Raw genomic sequence first — 23643 nt, 5'->3', positions numbered from 1 at the left:
TGCTAATTCCATCCGCTGCACGTCAACCTTAACCATTCCATCGAAGCCCCGACAGCAACAAAACCTTTCGACCCAAGCCACCCCACCCCACCCCACCTCTGCCCGAGCCAGTTTTGCTTTCGTACCAACAAGTTAGTATAATCCACGGCCATGGCGGATCCTGAACCGCATCGCCCATAAAAGGGACGCCAACCACTCTCTTTCTACGAACTCCATCCTCCATCCTCCTCCCCTCTCTCTCTATCTCTCCCTCCGCTTTTCCTTGGCCCCAGTCTACTCTACTCACTCCGGTCCCAACCGCCAATTCCCCTCGCCTCTCTCTCCCTCTCTCTCCAACCAAAATTGTAATCCAGCTCTGAGCTCCTCCATTAGTCCATTCCCAGAGCAGAGCAAAGCAAGCACAACAACTCCTTCTAGAGGTCGACGCGGTCGGCGGCCACACAACGCCATGCACTGACACTGCACAGATTACGGCCACCTCATTTAACTCCCCCTCCACTTCCCAACCACAGAGGCGCGCGGGAACCGATGCGCCCATGCACGCATCCACCATCGCCGGATGCATACGTGTGGGCGCGATCCCCACAAGCTGACGCGTACTAGCAGCAAGAAACTCAGATTACGGGCGCAGGAGTAATGGCGTGGGCCGTGCGGCGGTTCTCGGTAATTCCGGCCGCGTGGCTGCTTCTGTTGCTGGTTCTGGTTACATGTGTGGCGGCGGCGGCGGGTGACGATGGCGACGTGCTGTTGGAGGTGAAGAGCGCGTTCGCGGAGGACCCGGAGGGAGTTTTGGAGGGCTGGTCCGGCGATGGCGGCGCCTCGTCGGGCTTCTGTTCCTGGGCCGGCGTGACGTGCGACCCGGCGGGGCTCAGGGTAGCCGGCCTCAACCTGTCCGGCGCGGGGTTGTCCGGGCCGGTTCCCGGGGCGCTCGCGCGGCTCGACGCACTGGAGGTCATCGATCTGTCGTCCAACCGCATCACCGGCCCCATCCCGGCTGCTCTCGGGGGGCTCGAAAGGCTCCAGCTTCTCATGCTCTACTCCAACCAGCTCGCCGGCGGGATCCCCGCGTCGCTGGGCAGACTCGCCGCGCTCCAGGTGCTGCGCCTCGGCGACAACCTTGGCTTGTCGGGGCCAATCCCCAAAGCGCTCGGGGAGCTTCGGAACCTCACCGTGATCGGGCTCGCGTCGTGCAACCTGACCGGAGAGATACCGGGGGGGCTAGGGAGGCTCGCTGCGCTCACGGCCTTGAACCTGCAAGAGAACTCCCTTTCCGGGCCGATACCAGCGGACATCGGCGCCATGGCCAGCCTCGAGGCGCTTGCTCTCGCTGGGAATCACCTCACCGGCAAGATACCGCCGGAGCTTGGGAAGCTCTCCTACCTCCAGAAGCTCAACCTCGGGAACAATTCATTGGAGGGCGCCATACCGCCGGAGCTCGGCGCTCTGGGCGAGCTCCTGTACCTCAACCTCATGAACAACCGCCTCTCTGGGAGCGTGCCGCGCGCTCTCGCCGCGCTCTCTCGCGTGCACACCATTGACCTGTCCGGTAACATGCTCACTGGCGGGCTCCCCGCCGAGCTCGGCCGGCTACCGCAGCTGAACTTCCTTGTGCTCGCCGACAACCACCTCAGCGGCCGCCTTCCGGGCAACCTGTGTAGCGGCAGCAACGAAGAAGAGTCATCCACTAGCCTCGAGCACCTCCTGCTCTCCACCAACAACCTCACCGGGGAGATACCGGACGGGCTGTCGCGGTGCCGTGCGCTGACGCAGCTCGACTTGGCGAACAACAGCCTCTCTGGCGCCATCCCGCCCGGGCTCGGCGAGCTCGGGAACCTGACGGGTCTGCTGCTCAATAACAACAGCCTCTCTGGCGGACTGCCGCCGGAGATCTTTAACCTCACTGAGCTCACTAGCCTTGCACTGTACCACAATCAGCTCACAGGCCAGCTGCCGGACGCCATCGGCAATCTGAAGAACCTCCAGGAACTGTACTTGTACGAGAACCAGTTCTCCGGCGAGATACCGGAGACCATCGGGAAGTGCTCGAGCTTGCAGATGATCGACTTCTTTGGGAACCAGTTCAACGGGAGCATACCGGCGTCCATCGGGAATCTGTCCGAACTGATCTTCCTTCACCTCCGGCAGAACGAGCTGTCGGGCCTGATTCCGCCGGAGCTCGGCGACTGTCATCAGCTCCAGGTTCTCGACTTGGCGGACAATGCTCTGTCCGGTGAAATCCCGGCGACGTTTGAGAAGCTCCAATCGCTCCAGCAGTTCATGCTGTACAACAACTCGCTGTCCGGCGTAGTCCCGGATGGCATGTTCGAGTGCCGGAACATCACGAGGGTGAACATCGCGCACAACCGGCTGGGCGGCAGCCTCCTGCCGCTCTGCGGCTCGGCGAGCCTGCTATCGTTCGACGCCACCAACAACTCGTTCGAGGGCGGGATCCCGGCGCAGCTCGGGCGGTCGTCGTCGCTGCAGCGCGTTCGCCTCGGGAGCAACGGCCTCTCCGGGCCGATCCCGCCGTCGCTGGGCGGCATCGCCGCGCTGACGCTGCTGGATGTGTCAAACAATGAGCTCACGGGCATCATCCCGGACGCACTCTTGCGGTGCACGCAGCTCAGCCACATCGTCCTCAACCACAACCGGCTGTCAGGCTCCGTGCCGGCCTGGCTGGGCACGCTGCCGCAGCTGGGCGAGCTGACACTCTCTGCCAACGAATTCACCGGCGCATTGCCGGTCCAGCTCACCAAGTGCTCCAAGCTCCTGAAGCTGTCGCTCGACGGCAACCAGATCAATGGAACGGTGCCGGCTGAAATCGGTAGGTTGGCTTCTCTCAACGTGCTGAATCTGGCGCAGAACCAGCTGTCAGGTCCGATACCGGCAACCGTGGCAAGGCTGAGCAACCTGTATGAGTTGAATTTGTCGCAGAATCACCTGTCGGGCGCGATCCCACCTGACATGGGCAAGATGCAAGAGTTGCAGAGCTTGCTGGATTTGAGCAGCAACAACCTCGTAGGCATAATCCCTGCATCAATTGGTTCTCTCTCCAAGCTGGAAGATTTGAACCTTTCTCACAATGCACTGGTGGGAACAGTGCCGTCGCAGCTGGCCAGGATGAGCAGTTTGGTGGAGCTGGACTTGTCTAGCAATCAACTGGATGGTAGGCTCGGGGACGAGTTCTCCCGGTGGCCGCAGGACGCCTTCTCCGGCAATGCCGCGCTCTGCGGCGGGCATCTGAGAGGCTGCGGACGTGGCCGATCCACGCTGCACTCCGCGTCGATCGCGATGGTGTCCGCGGCAGTGACACTGACGATTGTGCTCCTAGTGATCGTGCTTGTGCTGATGGCAGTGCTGCGGCGCGGGCGGCACTCCGGGTCCGGGGAGGTGGACTGCACGGTGTTCTCGTCGAGCATGGGCAACACGAACCGGCAGCTCATTATCAAGGGCTCGGCGCGGCGGGAGTTCCGGTGGGATGCGATCATGGAGGCGACGGCCAACTTGAGCGAGCAGTTCGCCATCGGCTCCGGGGGCTCGGGGACGGTGTACAGGGCGGAGCTGCCTACCGGCGAGACGGTGGCGGTGAAGAGGTTCGTTCACATGGACAGCGACATGCTGCTGCACGACAAGAGCTTCGCGAGGGAGGTGAAGATCCTGGGCCGTGTCCGGCACCGCCACCTGGTGAAGCTGCTCGGGTTCGTCGGCCAAGGCGAGCATGGCGGCAGCATGCTCATCTACGAGTACATGGAGAAGGGCAGCCTGTACGACTGGCTTCACGGCTGCGTTGGAGACGGCAAGAAGCGGGTGCTAAGCTGGGACGCGCGGCTCAAGGTGGCGGCGGGTCTGGTGCAGGGCGTGGAGTATCTCCACCACGACTGCGTGCCGCGGGTGGTGCACAGAGACATCAAGTCCAGCAACGTTCTGCTGGACGGCAACATGGAGGCGCACCTCGGCGACTTCGGCCTCGCCAAGGCCATCGCCGAGCACCGTAACGGGGGCGGCAAGGAGTGCACCGAGTCAGCCTCTCTCTTCGCCGGATCATACGGCTACATCGCCCCGGGTAAATCCTCAAATTACTCCCTCCGTAAACGCTCTTATATTAGTTTATATTAGTTTAGAGACAGAGTAGTTGGCAGTTGCACATATGCATTTCCGTTATGTCAAGTAATGGAAAGGGGTTTGCCCGGTTCAAATAAAAAAAAAAGTTGCACATATGCCCCCAGTTATATGACCATCTGCATGCATGCTGTAGCTAGTCGTAGTTATCACTGACCATCTGCATGTTCGTGCAGAATGTGCTTACAGCCTCAAGGCGACGGAGAAGAGCGACGTGTACAGCACGGGCATCGTGCTCATGGAGCTCGTCACCGGCCTCCTGCCCACCGACAAGACCTTTGGCGGCGACGTGGACATGGACATGGTGCGATGGGTGCAGTCCCGGGTTGACGCGCCGTCGCCGGCCACGGACCAGGTGTTCGACCCTGCGCTCAAGCCGCTGGCTCCGCACGAGGAGTCGTCCATGGCGGAGGTCCTCCAGGTGGCGCTACGGTGCACCAGGCCGGCGCCGGGGGAGAGGCCGACGGCACGGCAGATCTCCGATCTGCTGCTCCACGCTACCCTCGACTACTACCGAGCCGGAGAGCAGAAGCGCTAAGATTGCAAAGGCACCGGAGGCGTCCTAGGAGATTTTTATCAACTGTTTCTTGTTTCAGCTAATTTGGGTTGGTTTTCTCGCATGAAAAGAGGCAACAAAAGCTGGGGTTTTCCCCTTTGATTTGATTGGATTGCTTAGCTTTGAATTTGACTGGTCTTGGAGATTGTGCGTACAAGCGATGCAAATTTCTAAGAAATAAAAATAGTTCAAAAACAAAATTTGCCAGTCATCATTGAGATCCCTCAAGAACGTCCTGCCTAGCAGCGACACCAAAAAGAATGAGGTAGGTAGATAAGTTGATCATTTGCTTTGCACAATCAAAAGAGGGTATGGATGATGTCATCATTTGAACTTGAATAAAAATGCTTTAGAGAGGGTAATCAATCAGATTCAAGTACCGTAAATGGTCTCCCGGACAACCCGAGCATAGTAAAACATCAGTTTATTACACTACCGCAGATGAAACGCGAGACAGTCTTCATACAGAAACTACACATGGATGTTCTCTGACCAATGCAAACTGCAGAAAGCCCGGTTGTCGCCAAACAAATTTGAATAGCTAATCGTCGTCTTCCTCTGTAAATAATTTGAACAAAAGTCTATGAGCACAACAATATCAAATATATAGTAGTATATAGATAGCTTTTGATGTGAACAAAATTGTCAAGTTACTTGGCTTATCCTTAAATTACTTGGTCGCACTATCAACCATGTACAAACATTTATTTAATATTCAGCATTACAACTGTTGGATATCAAATATATTGAACTGCTCTGGTCATTTCTACAGGAAGAGTTCGTAGAGTCAGGCAGTTTTAAGAAGAAAACTTAATCTCTTCATACTGTTCATCCAGGCCTCCACTAGAAGCCAGATAACATGGTTGTAGCATATAATTTTGTGTTAACTCCCGCCTTATTTGTTCTAGAAGATAAAGAAGGATGCAAATGCAAATGTACTTCATAAAAAGGGCAGTCACAGAATCAATCAAGTTTTGATCTGATATGTTCACAAATTTGTTTCGGCAAATGGAAATGTACTTCATAAAAAAGGTAGTCACAGAAAATGGAGATTAGGCAGTCACATTTCCAACATATTGCTTTGTTTCCGCATAATCCCCATTTCTTGATCCATGATTTTTCCCTCCATATCTAAGATGATAGGAGGGAAACTACCACCTATCTGGTTGATTTACCTCCAAACAAGGTAATGGCAATGTTGATTCTTGTTGCGGTATTCACTTTGTGGGTACATATGGTAGGTATTACCTATGTGCCGTGAGCCTCATTACAGAGCAAGGGTCTAAAATAATGAGATGACTATTAGTACTCCCTCCGTTTCAGTTTATAAGTCCGGCACGTGTATCTAGGTTGTCAATTTAACCAACTTAATGAGAGACATATATTACAAAAAATATATCATTAGAAACTTTAGATGTCCTATTTTCTAATGATATAATTTTTATGTTAAATAATATATTTTATATAAGTCAAATTGACGTCCTAGGTACACGTGCACGCCTTATAAACTGTGACGGAGGGAGTAGTTCTCTAATTGAACTTTTATAGTAGTCAATAATTTAGTAAAGACTGCAAAAAACAATAGTCCACTAAGAACTAAAATGCATGCAAGGAGCAGAAATATTATGCTTCAAAGTAGAAATTAAGGACTATCACAGGTGATGGCAGATAAAATAAAGTTTTGTGGCTTGATTAAACATAAGAAAAGACAGAAAACTGGAAATAAAATGGCTAACGTATCAAATCAGGAGGTAGGTATAGCTCAACCTTGTCCACAAATGCATGCTAACGCACTGGATTAGAATGAAAATCGGGATGAAAGGTAGCAGAGAGCAAAATCCACACTGCTGCAAGGTACTACTAATAGCCAGGGGGATAGATCTGCCTAATGCATTACTGTCAGGGTCTCTCCGAGATCCCCAAATGAACAGTGCATTGATTTATCTTATTTATTTGCCAGAAGCTTCTTATATGAGATGATGACTATGCACAACACAACAATACGGCCAAACAGATGTCCTATACAAGGATGAATCCTCGCCCTCTGTGGTCAGAAGAAATAAATGTAGGGCTCAAAGTTATGCACTGCGCTCCATCTGGATAAGTTTTCAGAAACCCTAGCCCTCTGTGGTTCGCTGCTATCTACTAAATTTCAGGTGAAAACAGTGTAGCAGCTTGGGTCAAATTGGATTTCGACAGAGGGGGCCTATAGTTTTTGGGAAAATGATCTGAATGTTACTCAGAAAGCTAGTTCAACCTACATCCCTCATGACTGATGTCATATGAAAAAATCCCAGAATTTTGAAACCTTACAAATTCATATACCATTCCCAGTTTAAACAAGGGCAAGAGGAAATTTTGCGAATCTACCTCATAAGCTACCAATTTTCATTCAAAATCAACACAAAATCAAGAAAAGACATCCATGTTTAAGTAGTGACATATTAATTGTGTATGCCACTCAGTGATTCTGCAAATCTAGTATCATTACTGTGAGCAACAGCGGTTGAATCAATAGTGTACAGTTTACCAAGCTGATTGGTAAAAAGATCACTAGTTCACCATATTAGAATTCATGAAGGCATATAAAAGTTATTGCTGTGATAACATAACAATTCTTCAAACAGCACTAATGATCCTCAGAGCCTCTTGACCAACAATTAAACTACTAGTACGAGGTCCCCATGACGCAAAAGTAATACCATGGATCCGTATTGAAGAATGTTCCTGTAATGGCATAACTTTTTTGCAGATAAACCAAATATCATTTGCGCAAACATGTGCCAAAGTTTACCATAAAATTGTGTGTGCACCTCGGGCCTTATAAACAATTAAACATGGAAGAAGGGAGTAGCATATAATCAGGATTCCAAAATGTTAGAGGAAATAAGCACAAACCAAAGTAGCGCTGCTCATTGGCGTGTTTCGCACGCTCAAGCATCTTGTCAAGGTCCACCTTGACCTTCTCGTCAAACTTCACCAGTTGGTTTACAAACACTACACCCAGACCCATTCCCAGCACATGCTCCCAGGGATCTAAAACAAAAAAGGGAAACCACATGAGAAGGAATAGAACCTGCAACTAGGATGTTACAAAGCCAGATAACAAAATTAATGAAATGAGGGGATCAGAACAAAAGGAGCTAATATTTCGACAGTATGTGTTCATAAATCAAGTCAAACAGTAATTGGTGGTATCATATTGTAGTACTGCAATCGAAAATTACGGGAACTTTCTACAGAAAATCCTACCATTCGGTCTTGTCAAGGCCAAGGTAGTGACTGAATCCCAATCTAAGAACCCACTAAACACAAATCAAGAACCACATCGTAAATCTATCGCTCTTACGGCCAACAAAGGCGCCCAAACCAACACATACTTGGAGGCACATAAATGATTACAGATCAGACGATATAAGGAACCGGGACTGCGGATGGATGGCAGGATGCACCGTGAGGATAGATCAAGAAATCAACAAAAGGGGAAGGCGGACAGGGAGGGATGGATCGGAAAAGGGCCATACGGCGCATGTAGGGGAGCTTCCGGAGGGCGTTGGAGTACATCTGGGTGCCCAGCCCCAGCAGGGCACCGATGATGGTCGGCGTCGCCGGCATGCCGCTGTGGCCTGTGGCTGCGCTCTCCTCTCGGGGTGGACCGGACGGCGTGGTTCTGGTGATGCTGGAACAAGAGGAGAGGTGCACCTATTACTGACTGGATCTTGGTGGCTGAGGCGAAGAAGAGTGTGAGCGGAAAGAGAAGCCCATGGGCCGCCTCAATCCAGCAACAGGCCGTGCTTGGCAGACCAGCGTGTGTAGTAGGATGCCAGCATAGCCCGTGCTAAACGGCTGTGCCCGGCATACGGTCCGTCATGGGACATGCTCGGCCCTGAGGTTGCGGCAAGCCATCCAGGCTGGCATCGCCCGATTAGCTTTTTTTATTTTTTTGCTAAAAGAAAAAAGATTAGCTTCTTTTGCTTATTTTTCATACTTGTGAGTTAATAGAAAAAAAACTCGTGCGTTGCAACGAAAGAGAAAATAACACACGCTTTGAACGCAATATATTTTCACATGGCATCACATTTGTGTTGTCGACGATGGCCTCAGTGCTCACACAACGAAAACGTGTTTGAATGTACAATCACTCGGAATAAGATGAGAAATATGTTGTTTCTCCCTCCACGAGATTTTTCAAAGGTGTGCATGTGTGGTTAACGATGTTTTCTTTCCTCTCAATTTGGTTTGAATTTAATGGATATTTATTGCAATTCGTATGGTCGTCGGAAAGAGAGAAAAAAAAAGGACCGTGCACTACAGATTAAGTTTGCACCAAAAATAATATTTAAAAAGTATTCAACAGCTAAAAATAACATCCTATTTAGATTCTACACATTTTTTCAATCAAATTTCATATATAACAAATTAAAATCGGAGTTACGGCTTAAAAGATATGAATAATTTTGTTTTAGATAAAATATGGATTGATTAACTAAAAAGTCAGGGTTTTTTTTGTTAAAACAAAAAAACGTTTCGGCTGACTTACATAGAGACGACGGATTGATTACCTAAAACATCAGGTATTTATGAAAAATGCAAAAAAAAAACGGTTCGGCTGTGACTAAAAGATGGACCGCGGGTTGATTATCTAAAATTGTGAGGACTTTTCTGCAAAATGACAAAAAAAAACGGTTCGTTCTGACTTAAAATTGGACTGCGGGTTAATTACCTAAAACTGCGAGGGCTTTTCTATGAAATGACCGACGACGGACGTCAGAAGCGCTGCGCTTTATTATTAGGGGAGATGAGATAACCCAATAGAAATATAGCCCAACAAGCCAAAAATATGCAGCCCAACGATATTTGACACAGGCTGGCCCAATTTAGGTAAGTGGGTATGCCTGATCTTTTAGGCACAGCACGCGGGCATTTCCTATTCAGCGCTGCAGGCGTCGGTTTCTTCTTGTTTCTGTTAACCGACGCTTGCATCAGGGTTAGTTGGGCTCGGCCAATTCTATCTTATTTCTTCTGTTTTCTAAAATCCAAAAAATGTGCGAGCTCTACAATTCGAACGTGTGACCACTTCGTCGAGGGCACAGTGCACTCGCTACACAAACCGACCGGCTCCATTCACCTCACGTGTTCAATTTCATCTTTCCAACCTTTTCTTGTTATATCTTTTCCTCTGTTTTTCATTTTTATTTTCTTTCTCGGATGTTTTTCCTCTTTTTTTTTCTAAATTGAATGAATTTTTTTAAAAAAACTAATGATTTTTTTAAAAAATAGATGGTTCTTTAGAAAACAATCAATTTTTATTTAAAATCCGTAAATTTCTTTTTCAAACTAGATGAACTTTTTTAAAATTTGATGAACCTTTTTCAAGAAATTATGAACTTTTTCTAAATTTCATGATTTTTTAAAATCCGTTAAGTATTTTTAAATTTGATGAACGTTTTTTAAAATCAGTGAACTTTTTTAAATTGGATGAACGATTTTCAAAATCCATTAATATTTTTAAATTTCTGTGAACGTTTTTCAAAATCGCTGACCATTTTTTCAAATTTGATGAACTTTTTTCAAAGTACATTAACTTTTTGAAAATTCAATGAACGTTTTCAAAATCACTTAACTTTTTTTCAAATCCGATTAACTTTTTAAAATTTGATGAACTTTTTTTGGATCGATGATCTTTTTTCCAACATAGATGAGTTTTTTTTAAATTTAATTTTTTTATTCGACGAACTTTTTTCGGATCCATGATCTTTTTTCCAACATCGATGAACTTTTTTCGGATTCGATAAACTTTTTTCCAAGATCGATGAACTTTTTTTAAAATCGCTGAACTGTTTTTGTTGTGAACTATTTTTAAAAATGAATGACGATTTTTCCAAAATCGATTAGCTTATTTTCAAAAATTATGAACTTTTATTAAAATTAGTGAACAATTTTTAAAATTGACTGAACTTTTTTTGTAGTTTGATGAACTCTTTTACAAATTACACAATTAATTTACATCTGTGGCCGCGCTTGTTCTTGGGTCGGCCCATCTAGACGCGGTTGTGGGCGCCGGTTGCCTTCTGTGGCGCTCAAGGTGCGCAATAGGAGCTCCCCAACACGCGGGCCAGCATAATACAACTCATTAAAAGATTGATGGTACACGTAGGGGAGTGTAGCACCTTCGTGTAAGTAGATCAATAGTAATCGTTTCAACGAAGAGCGGAGAAGAGTACTTATGAATGACGTTTCTAAAAGTGCATCTAATTCATGAATAATTTTGGTAAATAACAACATATATATCATTAAACTAATGCTCCTTAAATAATATTTTAGGTAAAGTTGAATGTAGGTATGGCTATAGGATGGATATGTGGACCCCTCAAAATGCAAAACACGAACATTGACAAGGTTCAAGACTATATTTCTGGTTAAATGATCCAAGATTACATTGACTCCATAGTAAAGCTAATACTATTAAAAGAGGGTGAAGTTTTGATCATGAATCATTTGCTCAAATAAATCGAGATATAGCTCCAAAACCCTCAGCCACACCCTTACATTCACCCTTACATTCTTACCTGTCCAAAATCCAAAATTCAAATCAGACCCACGAGAAACACTAGATTCTCCGAGTTACACTTGATCGAGCGACTACTTAAACCCTAACAACTCAGTCCCATCGAAGAGCACATACCAACCTTCTATTGCCTATTGATTTCATCTCGGAATTTTCGAGTCATTACTAGAATCAGGAAATTTTCCGTCTATCACTTCTTTGTTGTGTGCTAGCGGACGACAAAGACGGTTTTTGCCATCAGCTTACAAAAAGCAGACGACAAAGAAGGGACTAATGGCAAATAACGTATTTGACGTCATGCCTTTCTTTGCCATCTGCTAGCGGACAGCAAAAAGCCCAAAAGTAGATGGCAAAGGACCCAACTGTGCCCATTGGGCCCTAGACCTGGTTAGGTCATCCGACTTGCTTTTTTGCCGACTGCCAGCACACGGCAAACATTATTCATCGTCTGTTGGCAGACGACAAAGCGCACGGCCTACTAACGACCGTGCCCCGCCCCACCACCTCTCTATCTCTCCCTCCCTCTCCCTCCCTGCACCGCGCCACCATCAGCCCCTGCGTCGCCGCCACCACCCCTATCTGCCGGCCAGTACCGCAGCCAGCCCCTGCCCCCCCCCCCCCCGACGCCCGCCCCCGGCCCCTACACTCGCCCCCGTCGCCCGCCCCCACCGCCCGACGCCGTTGAGTTTTTTTTCTGTTTTTTCACGCAATTAGAAAATGTTAGGTTAGTAATTAGCTTAGTTTAGTTAGGTTAGTTAGTAGAAGGAAAAGAAGAAAAGAAGAAAAGTAGAAGGAAAAGAAGAAGGAAAGAAGAAGAAAAAAAGGAAAAACAAAAAAGGAAAAGAAGAAAAGAAGAAGAAGAAGAAGAAGAGAAGAGGAGGACAAGAAGAAGAAGAAGAGGAGGAGGAGGAGGAGAAGAAAGAAGAAGGAGGAGGAGGAGGAGGATAAAAATAATAATAATAATAATAAGAATAATAAGAAGAAGAAGAAGAAAAGGAAGCAAATGAAGAAGAAGAAAAGGAAGAAAATAAAGAAGAGGAAGAAGAAGAAAAGGAAGAACTGAAAAAAGAGGAATATGAAGAAGAAGAAAATGACACCACGACAGCTCGACACAATACCCGTACACCCCGACACGACGCCCCGACACCCTGACACAACGCCCCCACATGACACCCCGGCACCCCGATATGACACCTCGACGACGCCCCTCTAGTGAGCCCCTTGCACGACACCCCCAGCACAACACCCCGGCACGCCACCCCAGCACAACAACTCTGGCGACGCCCCTCCGGTGAGCCCCCTCCATGACACCCCGGCGCGACACCCTGGTGACACCCGTCACGACACCCCGGCGACACCACATCACGACACCCCGGCACGACACTAGGCACCTGCGCCTACATGTGGTGATGGGAAGATGCCACTGATAGATCGACATTCCAATCCCCCGTGGAGCTGTTAATACGTCGCTCCCGACGCCACTCACCCCAACCCCCGACTCCTCTTCGGATTCCTGTTGACCATAAAGGTGCTCTTCGGCCTTCCAGATGCCGACGGGGTCATAGTTTTGTAAATTATGAGTTAGGCCATTTATTTTCTGATTTTGTTATAAAAACATCATATTTGTGTTGATTGGGTGGATTTAAATGTACAATTGTTTCGTCACTGCGAGGGTCTAGTGTTCAACGACCTCCCCATGCTTTCAACGAGCTCCGCCCCTGCGTTCATGGGTTAGCAAAAATGACATCATTAGTCTGCGTGACCAGTATGCGTCTCCCATTCGAAAGGGTTACAATTATAAATATGCATGCATTTGCATGTATTTATAACCATGATTCTTTCAAATTGTCCAACGTTATCCATGGACAACTCGAGTATCTATAGATTGGATTCATTTTCCCATATGCTCTACTCCGAATCCGATGCATAATTTGGTCAGTGCCTCTCTGTTGTACTCCGGGTACACATCCTCTCTGTTTATTGTCGAGACGTATATCAGGAGAAGGGCGGGGAGGTGCAGTCGAAATTTTGCATCGGATCCGGAGCAGAGCATGGGAAAACGAACCCAATCTACACATACTCGGGTGGAATTAGGACATATCTTTACCTATTAGCGTGTAGGTTGCATGGACGTAATAAAACTGACAATCTTGATTAACTCATGAATATATATGCTGAATTAATATATATTTCTTGTGTGTTTAGTAGCTAGGCAAGATGAGTGATCGTGTGTGGATGTACACCGGTCGCACTAGTTAGAAAGAGATGACCAAAGAATGGTTAACAAAAAGCAAGGAGTTTGTGAAAGCCGCATTTGCAAATGGCGAGAGAAAAACCTGGTGCCCCTGTCCTGGGTGCGACTACTTTAAAAAGAGGACACTCGATGAAATGGGTAAACACCTACAGAAGAGGGTGTTTACATCTGATTATACGGTGTGGAAATTTCATGGTGAGTCTGCCCAACGTACCAGAGCTGAGGTGGTTCGTCATCGCACCGACGAGCATGGTACCGGGATCGAAGACATGTTGCAAGACTTTGATGATGCTCGGGATTCAGACGATGAGATGGAGGAATCTGCAAAGGCCTTCTATGAAATGTTGGAGTCTTGAAAACATCCTCTCCACGAGCACACTGAGCTTTGGCAGCTGGATGCCATCGCACAAGTAATGGCTCTGAAGGCTCAATTCAACTTGGACAGAGAATGCTATGACGCGATGATGACACTATTTGGACGCTTTCTTCCCAAAGGCCATGGCATGCCTATAAACCTGTACCAGTGGAACAAAATACTCTGCTTACTTAAGATGCCCAATGATAAGATAGATGCCTGTCAGAAAGGATGTACCTTATTTAGGCCTGAGTATGTGGATTTTAACTATTGTCCCATTTGCAAGTCTTCCAGGTATGTTGTGGTAGACAACGGTATGGGTGAGAAGAGGCAGACCAAATCCCAGTTAATGTTCTTCGGTATATGCCAATCATACCAAGACTTCAACGTCTTTTCATGGTCGAAGAGACGGCCAGATAGATGACATGGCACAAATTGGGCAAAAGAATCGAACTAGATGCAGATGGGAATAAGATTTTTGTACACACATCGGAAGCGGAAGCGTGGAAGCACTTCGATGCATTACATCCGGATAAAGCGGCAGATCCAAGGCATCCTCGAGTCTGTGTTCACAAGTATGGGCTCAATCCCTTTGGTATGACGGCAACCCAATACAGTAGTTGGTTTGTATTTTTCATTCCACTCGATTCCCCCCGGACAGATTATGGAAAGAAAGAACATATTCCTGACGTTGATATTCCAGGGCCGAACTATGCGGGGAAGAATATGAATGTGTACATGAAGCCTCTTAAGGATGAATTGCAAGAAGCGTGTGATAATTGATTCAAGACATACAACGCCACTAGAAAAGAAAACTTCAAAATGCATGTGTGGTACATGTACTTGATGCATTACTTGTCGGCGTATGCGCTATTCGCTAGCTGGTGTGTGCATGGAAGGTTCCCGTGCCCCACATGCAAGGCAGGTCTTCAGTTTCATTGGCTGCAGTGGGTCGGAAGTATTCTTTCTTTGACTTGCAAGACAGTTCCTCGATCCTCGCCATCAGTTCAGAAAAGACAAGAAGAACTTTATCAAAGGTAAAGTTGTCAAAAACTCAGCACCACCTGCGTTGACAGGACAACAGATCCTAGATCAGTTAAACGCTCTTGAGCCCTATCCGGAGCATCCAGGGTATTTCAAGGGGTATAATTCGAAACACGCCTCGACTCACAAGACATACTTGTGGGATCTGTCTTACTTCAAAGACCTCCTTCTTTCACACAAAATCGACATGACGCACACTGAAAATAATATCGAAGAGTCCATATTTGGTACATTGTTCGGCATAGAGGAGAAATCAAATGATAATCCTAAGGCTAGAGTCGATCAGCAGAATCTATTTGATAGACCGTTACAAAACATGCGACAATATAAAGGAAAGCAGAACTAGTCGAAGCCAAAGGTCTGGTTCAATCTAAAAAGGGAAGTTATGAGGGAAATTATCTTGTGGGTCAAAATGCAGTTGATGTTCCCCGATGGGTATGCAGTGAATCTAAAGAGGGGAGCGATTCTTGAAAAATTGGAAGTCCTATTAACAAATGCATACTTAGCTTCGTACATGCTAGTTAGCCCTATTATGCCACATACTTATCTTATTTTCCCCAAGAAAGACATACCTCCTCCGTAAACTAATATAAGAGCGTTTAGATCACTAAAGTAGTGATCTAAACGCTCTTATATTAGTTTACAGAGGGAGTACTTAGCTAATTATCCTCCAAAATGACATAATTGGCTTATTTAGTTCATTTATGACATAATTAGCTTAGTTAGGTCAAAATGGCACAATAACCTTGGTTAGCTCATAAATGTCATATACTTAGCTTATTTTCCTCCTCCACCTCCTCATCTTCTTCTTATTGTTATTCATCATCATCATCATCATCATCATCATCATCTTCTTCTTCTTCTTCTCCTCCTCCTTCTTATTCTCCTCCTTCTTCCTCTGCTTCTTCTTCTTCTTCTTCTCCTTCTTCTTCTTCTTCTTCGTCTCCTTCTTCTTCTCCTTCTTCTTCTTCTCCTCCTCCTCCTCCTCCTCCTCCTTATTCTTCTTCCTCTTCTTCTTCTTAGCTAATTATCCTCCAAAATCACATAATTATCTTATGTAGTTCATTTATGACATAATTAGCTTAGTTATGTTGGAAATGGCATAAGAACCTTAGTTAGCTCATAAACGTCATATACTTAGCTTACTTCCTCCAAAAGGACATAATTAGCTTAGTTAGGTCAGAAATGGCATAATAACACTGGTTAGCTTATAAATGTCATATACTTAGTTTGTTTTCCTATAAAATGACATCATTAACTTAGTTAGGTCAAAAATGGCATAATAACCTTGGTTAGCTCGTAAATGTCATATACTTAGCTTATTTCCCTTCAAAATGACATAATAACCTCAAAATGGCATAAAAAGAAACAGAAAGAATAGAAGAAGAAAGATGATAAAAAGAAGGAATATAAGAAGAAGAATGAGCTTCTTCTTATTTATTCTTATTATTTTCCTTCTCTTCCTTCTTCTTCTTCTTGTTCTTCCTCTTCTTCTTCTTCTTCTTCTTCTAACTTTCTTATTCTCATTTTGCAGATTTAATTCACTTCATGGAAGCTGGCATTGATGGGATGTTACTATTTTTTTTGTTTCGATTTGTATGGACGAACAGTACGCTGTTTGAAACTATGTGTATATATGGATGAATAATGTGAAGCTAGCCTATTTGTTGTCTTGCTCAATATTTTCACGATGATGTTGGATACATGGCCTTTGCTTCTTCTATGATGTTTGAAACTACATATGATGTTTGAAATTATATATATCATAGAAGTATTCTAAAAATGCAGGGAAATAATTGAAAACAAACAAAAAAGTGGCAATACAGGCATTTTGCCGTCTGCCAGCCGACGATAAAGGCCTTTGTCTTCTGCCAGCTGATGGCAAAGGTGCCACGTGGCAGCTACATGTGCAACCTCGGAGCAGCAGGAGTGACCGGTATGGTCTATTTGTTGGTATACCCACGCAGACGGCAAAGGTGCACCCAGACAGATGGCAAAGGTGTACCCACGCAGACGACAAAGGTGCACCTAGGAAGACGACAAAGGACACGACAGCGCCGGCTGGCAGAGCTAGTGGTGACATCAGCTAGCCACCTAACGGAGGTGACACCTGACCGCTGTCTCTATAACCTTTGTCGTGTGCGGACCTAGGCAGACCGGTGACAAAGATCTTTGCCATCTGCTACCAGCCGACATATGGCAAAGAAAACCTTCACTGTGACTTTCAGTGCCGGAAATTTTGCCGTCGACCAGCGGACAACAAAGGTCGTTGCCATCCATGGAGTGGACCTTTGCCGTCCGCTATGGCAGATGGCAAAGAAGCAGATTCCTAGAGTGAGTGGTTTCAATCGATCTCACCGAAGTGTGCAAAGTGCTTAGGTCATCACCGATCGCTCCCACCGAGTTGTTTCATCCGGTTCACCGAAAATCCTAAAGTTTAGACATTTTCCACTAGTTGGTTTCATCGAGTGGTTTCACCTAATGCAACCGATTTGTGCATAAAGGTGTGTAATTGTTGGATTTTTTGTGCTGGCCATATATGCCCCCACCCACTCCACCCTCTCACCGAGAGAAATGAAGATGAAGCTACCACTTCCCATATCCATTTTCCAAGAGAGAACCACCTACACTTGTGTTGAAATCAAGGGGATTCCACTCCAACCTTTGATCCTTGATTCCTAGCCTCCTCAATTGCTTCCCACTCCAATCAGTTCTCCTACCACATAGCCAAATCCGTGAGAGAGTGATTGAGTGTTGAGAAGACTATATTTTGAAGCACAAGAGCAAAGATTTCATCATCAACAACAACATCTATTACCTTCTAGAGAGTGGTATCCCCTAGATTGGTTATGTGTCACTTGGGAGCCTCCAAATCTTGTGGAGTTGAACCAAGGAGCTTGTAAGTGCAAGGATATCGCCTACTTCTTGAAGATCTACCCCGAGTGAGGCTACTTCATGGACGTAAGTGATTATGGCATAGACACGGTTTCTTTTTTGTGGACCCTTCGTGGGTGGAGCCCTCCATGGACTCACGCAACCGTTACTTTCCATGGGTTGAAGTCTTCATAAACGTGGACATGCGATAGCACCAGCTAACATAACCATGCCAAAAATCATTTTGTCCATTGTGTTTGATTGACTTCGACCCCTACTTTACGTTCATGCGCAATGTCTTTACTTTCCGTCGCATACTATATTAGACTTGCATGTGTAGGGTGTGACTAGACTTGCTAAAATATGCCAAGAACTAAAATTAGGAAAAGTTTATGTTTTATTGGTCAAGTAGTCTAATCACCCTCTCTCTAGTCCTACTTATGATCCAAAACGTGGTATGAGAGCTTTGGCCTGTGTTGATTTTCTTTCACCATGAGGAGAGTATGGCATCTAGTGAGGAAACTATCACCATAGAGATCCATATTTTAATAGTAAAAACTTTTCAAGTTGAAAGAATAAGATGAAAATGCATATTCTTGGTCATAACCTCGCCGTTTGGGCTGTTGTTCGTCTTGGCTTGCAAGGTGACTACTTTGAGGATGGAAAAGAATCAGTTTGTGAACCAACCACACAAGAGTTGAAGATGTTGCAATATGACGCTGAAGAATATGACAAACCCTTCAATACTTTGTGTCCCGGGGAATTCAACAAGATTAACCACCTTTATATTGCAAAGGAAAGTTGGGATAATTTGGTTGATGTGCACGAAGGTACTGAGTTGGTCAAGGAATCTAGGTTGTATGTGCTCCAAATTAAAATTGACAAGTTCAAGATGAAGGATAGTGAAGGAGTTGCAGAAATATACTCTAGGCTAGCTCTCATCGCAAATGAGAATGTCAGCTTAGGAAGCAAAGAGATGACTGACAAATTCATCATCAATAAGATTCTTAGAGCCTTGGATAGAAAGTACGACACCATATGCACATTGATCCAAGTGATTCCCAATTACAAAGATCTCAAGCCCAGGGAAGTCATTGTAAGGATTGTCGCTCATGGAATGTCACTCTAATACAAAGAGGACCTCCACAACAAGTCTAGTGGTGCTTACAAGGCTTCAAGAGATAATCCACCAACTTCAAGTGACAAGCTTGTGTCTAATTAAGAGATTATCCTTATGATGAAGAACTTCAACAAATTCTGTAAGAATAGAGGTAAGGAATGAAGCTCCAACTCAAGATACATCGTTAATCGCTCTTCAAGTCGTGATCGTAATTGCTAAAATTGTGGAAGGTCAAGACACTTACAATGAGTGCATGGCTCCTCCCAACAAAATAAATGAGTCACCAAGAAGGAAGAGTGGAAGACATGAGTCACCTTGTAGCGAGAGAAGGAGTAGATAAGATCGATATGAATGAAGACCTTCCCGAAGAAGCAATGATTTGGAGAGGCGATACAAGTTCACCAAGAGTTATTCAAGGAGAAGACCCCAAGCTGTTGGAAATATTCCCTAGAGGAAATAGTAAAATAGTTATTATTATATTTCTTGTTTCAAGATAATCGTTTATTATCCATGCTATAATTGTATTGAATGGAAACATAAATGCATGTGTGGATATATAGACAAAACAATGTCCCTAATGAGTCTCTAGTTGACAAGCCTGTTGGTCAAGGATGGTTAAGGTTTCCTAGCCATAGACAAGTGTTGTCACTTGATGATGAGATCACATCATTAGGAGAATGATGTGATGGACAAGACCCAAACTATAAACGTAGCATATGATCGTGTCATTTTGTTGCTATTGTTTTCTGCATGTCAAGTATTCATTCCTATCACCATGAGATCATGTAACTCACTGACACCGAAGGAATGACTTGTGTGTATAAAACGTCGCAACATTATTAGGTGACTATAAAGGTACTCTACAAGCATCTCTGAAGGTGTCCATTGAGTTAGCATGGATCAAGACTGGGATTTGTCACTCTGTTTGACGAAGAGGTATCTCGGGGCCCACTCGGTAATACAACATCACAAACAAGCCTTGCAAGCAATGTGACTAAAAGAGTTAGTCACGGGATCTTGTATTACGGAACGAGTAAATAGACTTGCCAGTAATGAGATTGAAATAGGTATGGAGATGCCGACTATCGAATCCCGGGCAAGTAACATACCGAAGGACAAATGGAATGATATACGGGATTGTGTGAATCCTTGACATAGAGGTTCAACCGGTAAGATCTTTGTAGAATATGTAGGATCCAATATGGACGTCCAAGTCCTGCTATTGGATATTGGCCAGAGAGTGTCTCGGTCATGTCTACATAGTTCTCGAACCCGCAGGGTGTGCACACTTAAGGTTTGGTGACGTTTTTGGTATAGTTGAATTATTGATGTTGGTAACTGAATGTTGTTCGGAGTCCTGGATGAGATCTCGGACGTCACAGGTGTCTCCGGAATGGTCCAGAAACGAAGATTGATCTATAGGATTGTTGCATTTGGCTTCCGTAAAGATTTCGGGCATTACCGGTAAAGTACCGGGAGTGACGAATGGGTTCCGGGGTTTTACCGGGAGGGGCCACCCACCCGGGAGAGAACCTAATAGGCCCATGGGTGGCGCACCAGCCCTTAGTGGGCTAGTGAGGCCATCCCAATAGGACTATTTCGGCTAGAGCAAAACTAAAGGAAAGGAAAAAAAAGAAGTGGTGGGCAAGAAGGAAAGGACTCCTCCACCAAACCGAATTGGAGGATGAGACCTTCCTCCTTAGCTCGGAGACCCCTCCTACTTGGAGTAGGAGGCAAGGCAGCCACCCCTTGGTTCCTCCTATATATAGTGGACGTTTGAGAGGGTTTTTGCACCTCAAGACTTTGTGCAAACCTCTCTCCCTCCACTACTTCATGACACATCGTAGCTAGATCGGTACGGCACAGCGAAGCCCTACCGGAGTAGCTCCACCATCATCATCGCCACGCCGTCGTCCTGCCGGAGAATTCAGATACCTCTTCGTCTCTCTTGCTGGATCAAGAAGGCGGAGACCGTCATCGAGCGCTACGTGTGTTGAACGCGGAGATGCCGTCCGTTCGGTGCTAGACCAGGACGGATCATGGGACGACGGCGATTTGGATCGCGAAGACGTTCCACTACATCAACCGCATTTCTTAAACGCTTCCCACTTAGCGATCTACAAGGGTATGTAGATCCGATCTCCCTCTCATAGATGATCATCACCATCATAGGTCTTCGTGTACGTAGGATTTTTTTTTGTTTCACATGCAACGTTCCCCTGCACAAGCCTATATTGGATAATGGATATCCGACTCTTACTCAGAGAACTAATCTGAAAAAAGCTATCACTCCAACTCCGACTATTGTCCACATGAAGGTGTTATCGGACTAGCTCTTGTATCATGCAAGTCCTATGATTAATTTGATTCTGCAAATGAAGGAATTGCAAGATGCTTCATGTCAAAAGTCCCTAGGGTAACTCATCCCAAATTCATTGACGTCAATAGTGAGGAGGATGACTTGCCCAATGATAAAACTAGTTGTGTTAGCTTTAATGAACTTGCTAATAACCATGCTAGTCAAAATGAGACGGTTGTCAGTGCAACAATGGAGATTGAGCGTCTAACTCAAGAAATGAACATCTTAAGTTGGCTCATGAAACTCAACAAGAAGATCATAGAGAACTCCTAAGAACTCATGAGAACCTACGCTTCAAGAAGCTAAATTTAGAGAAAGAGCATGAGTTCCTAAAATCTATCAATGACAATCTTCAAAAGAAGAGTTCCTCTTACATTGCCAAATAACTCCTCTTGTCTACTTTATACCACAAGTTAAATATAAACAATCTACTAGCAAGAGCAAGAAAGGTTTCACTTTTAGTAGTAACAACAACAATCCTAAATCTCATGATGTTGCTACTAGTAGTTCTATTAATTCCACTAATGATTCTCTTAGCCAAGTTACACTTGAGCAAGAAAACTATTTATTGAAAGGAATATAGAGAAAGGTGACTACAAAAGTCTTGTTGGGAGTAATAATTTTGAGAAAATTGTACGCAAGCAAAGGATGGCACTGGAAGAACCAAGGTGTTGGTTTTGAACGAAAGTTCAGTGCTGGTGGAGTTGAGTGGGCAGAAGATCGATATCCCAAGGCGAAGTTTATGCCCCAAAGTATTATCTTACTTCCTTCATGGAAACTCAAGATCAAGATGAGCTTCCACCACAAGACCATAAGGCAAAAGGGAAGGACAAGCTATAAGATGAGATAGACATACGAAGAACCTCCTCAAGAATTTGTGCAGTGGGTTCCCAAGACTACATCAAGTTCTACTTCATAAAAGTGCTACTACAACTCTAAGGATTCCCATCAAGTTGACGTGGGTCCCAAAGTAGAAGAACTAGAAAGTTCTTGAGGGTGACTCCGCCAACAAACTTCACTCGTATTCATTCATGGTAAGAACTCGTGCAAACCACTTCAATATTATACAGTAGTTCATGGAGTCACAAGCCCTCTTGTTGGTAAATCAAGGCACATGGTAATCAATGCATTCACGGACATCATAACATGTGTACTTCACCCTATGTCTATGTATATCCTTGTTGTTCCTTGTGGGACTAACCTATGTAGGTTGAAAGTGCTACAAATCCCATGGGAAGCTCCCAACTCTTGATTATCATCATCAACATTGAGCTTCCACAACTACAACTACAACTACAACCACATTAAGTCTTCACCCATAAAATCCAAGGTTAGTTTGTCCCTCTTAGTGGGATCTAACATCTTGCCTGAGCTTTGATCTAAGACTTGAGGTAAATCAACTCTATTGGTGTGAACACATTAATGCATTATGTAATAGTGATAACCCCATTTGTGCTTAAACTATGTGTATGATCCATGATCAAATGTTCCCATTTGGCTCCTAAGTCAATAGACTCATATATAGATGACTTTGTCATCGACCATTGTCTTGATAGATGTTAGATTGGTTGTGCATGTTTGCCATATTGAATTTGCAATTTTATTGTGTGAGCGTGTCGTTATATGTATATTTATCATTCGAGGACATCCAATTGTAGTTTGCTTCGTTTGATTTTTCTGGCCAATTGGATGGACAAGAATGCCTAAGAACCTTATGTAGATATCTATCTCAAATCGTCTCAAATTTATTCTTGTTGATCACAAAATTTGAACAAGTGCCTACTCATAGCCATCGAACGAGTAGTATTCGGAGCCACCGATCTAAATAGGTCTGAACTTTAAAACCTTCATTCTGTCTTTGGTCTAACCGATTCATTCTTTTTGTTCACACCGAGTTACTTTGACTAGTCTGCTTTAAGCCCCTTGGACTACCCGACTATACTTTTGGTTTCACCCAAGCACTTTGCTTTAGGTAATTATACACTTTGGTCTCACCGACAGATTCCACTCGGTTTGACCGATAAAGCCTAAGTGTACACACACACACACACCCATGAACACTATTGTGTTCCTTGGTTGAACTTTCTGAGTTGTTTGACGTGAACCACCCTCTAGAAGAACCTAACCTCCGTGCTATCTTCACAATCATGGCTTCCCGCATGATTTTTTTTGGTGTGTTGTGTTGTTTTTTATGTAAGTGTAATTCAGATACGCTTTGTAGCATCTAAATGGCCGTCTTGCTCATTGGCGGATGTGCGCTCGGGACGTGATGAACTTCTGTCTTACTTGTCCCAGCGATAACACTTGAACTTCCCCGGGTGCTAGGTTGAACTTCTGCTAAAAAGTGTACAAATGGGGCTCGCGATATACCGTTGGAAAGCTATGGACACCCTC

General features: G+C 45.2%; 2 protein-coding genes across 2 annotated transcripts; one reads left to right on the top strand and one right to left on the bottom strand.

Annotated features, from left to right (window-relative positions):
- The first annotated feature begins 159 nt into the window (after positions 1–159).
- LOC123426026 (LRR receptor-like serine/threonine-protein kinase GSO1) lies at positions 160–4870 on the top strand. Its single transcript, XM_045109805.1, has 2 exons — positions 160–4063; positions 4296–4870. The coding sequence occupies exons 1-2, from the start codon at positions 637–639 to the stop codon at positions 4655–4657; spliced, it is 3789 nt and encodes a 1262-aa protein (XP_044965740.1). The 5' UTR covers positions 160–636; the 3' UTR covers positions 4658–4870.
- A 121-nt stretch (positions 4871–4991) lies between these two features.
- LOC123426027 lies at positions 4992–8440 on the bottom strand. Its single transcript, XM_045109807.1, has 3 exons — positions 8200–8440; positions 7574–7711; positions 4992–5233 (listed from the first exon to the last, which is right to left on the bottom strand). The coding sequence occupies exons 1-3, from the start codon at positions 8288–8290 to the stop codon at positions 5217–5219; spliced, it is 246 nt and encodes an 81-aa protein (XP_044965742.1). The 5' UTR covers positions 8291–8440; the 3' UTR covers positions 4992–5216.
- Between the last annotated feature and the right edge of the window lie 15203 nt (positions 8441–23643).

The sequence above is a fragment of the Hordeum vulgare genome, chromosome 2H, assembly GCF_904849725.1.
Source record: "Hordeum vulgare subsp. vulgare chromosome 2H, MorexV3_pseudomolecules_assembly, whole genome shotgun sequence".
Lineage (NCBI taxonomy): Eukaryota > Viridiplantae > Streptophyta > Magnoliopsida > Poales > Poaceae > Hordeum > Hordeum vulgare.
Note: the sequence above shows the minus strand (reverse complement) of the source record. Positions and strands in the feature narration are given on the sequence as shown.

Excerpts from the sequence above, each read along its gene's own strand:
- LOC123426027 (XM_045109807.1), bottom strand. The coding sequence starts at position 8,290 with ATGCCGGCGACGCCGACCATCATCGGTGCCCTGCTGGGGCTGGGCACC. Across the intron at positions 7,712-8,199 it reads GAAGCTCCCCTACATGCGCC|ATCCCTGGGAGCATGTGCTG; the intron begins GTATGGCCCTTT and ends TTTTTGTTTTAG.
- LOC123426026 (XM_045109805.1), top strand. The coding sequence starts at position 637 with ATGGCGTGGGCCGTGCGGCGGTTCTCGGTAATTCCGGCCGCGTGGCTG. Across the intron at positions 4,064-4,295 it reads ATACGGCTACATCGCCCCGG|AATGTGCTTACAGCCTCAAG; the intron begins GTAAATCCTCAA and ends ATGTTCGTGCAG.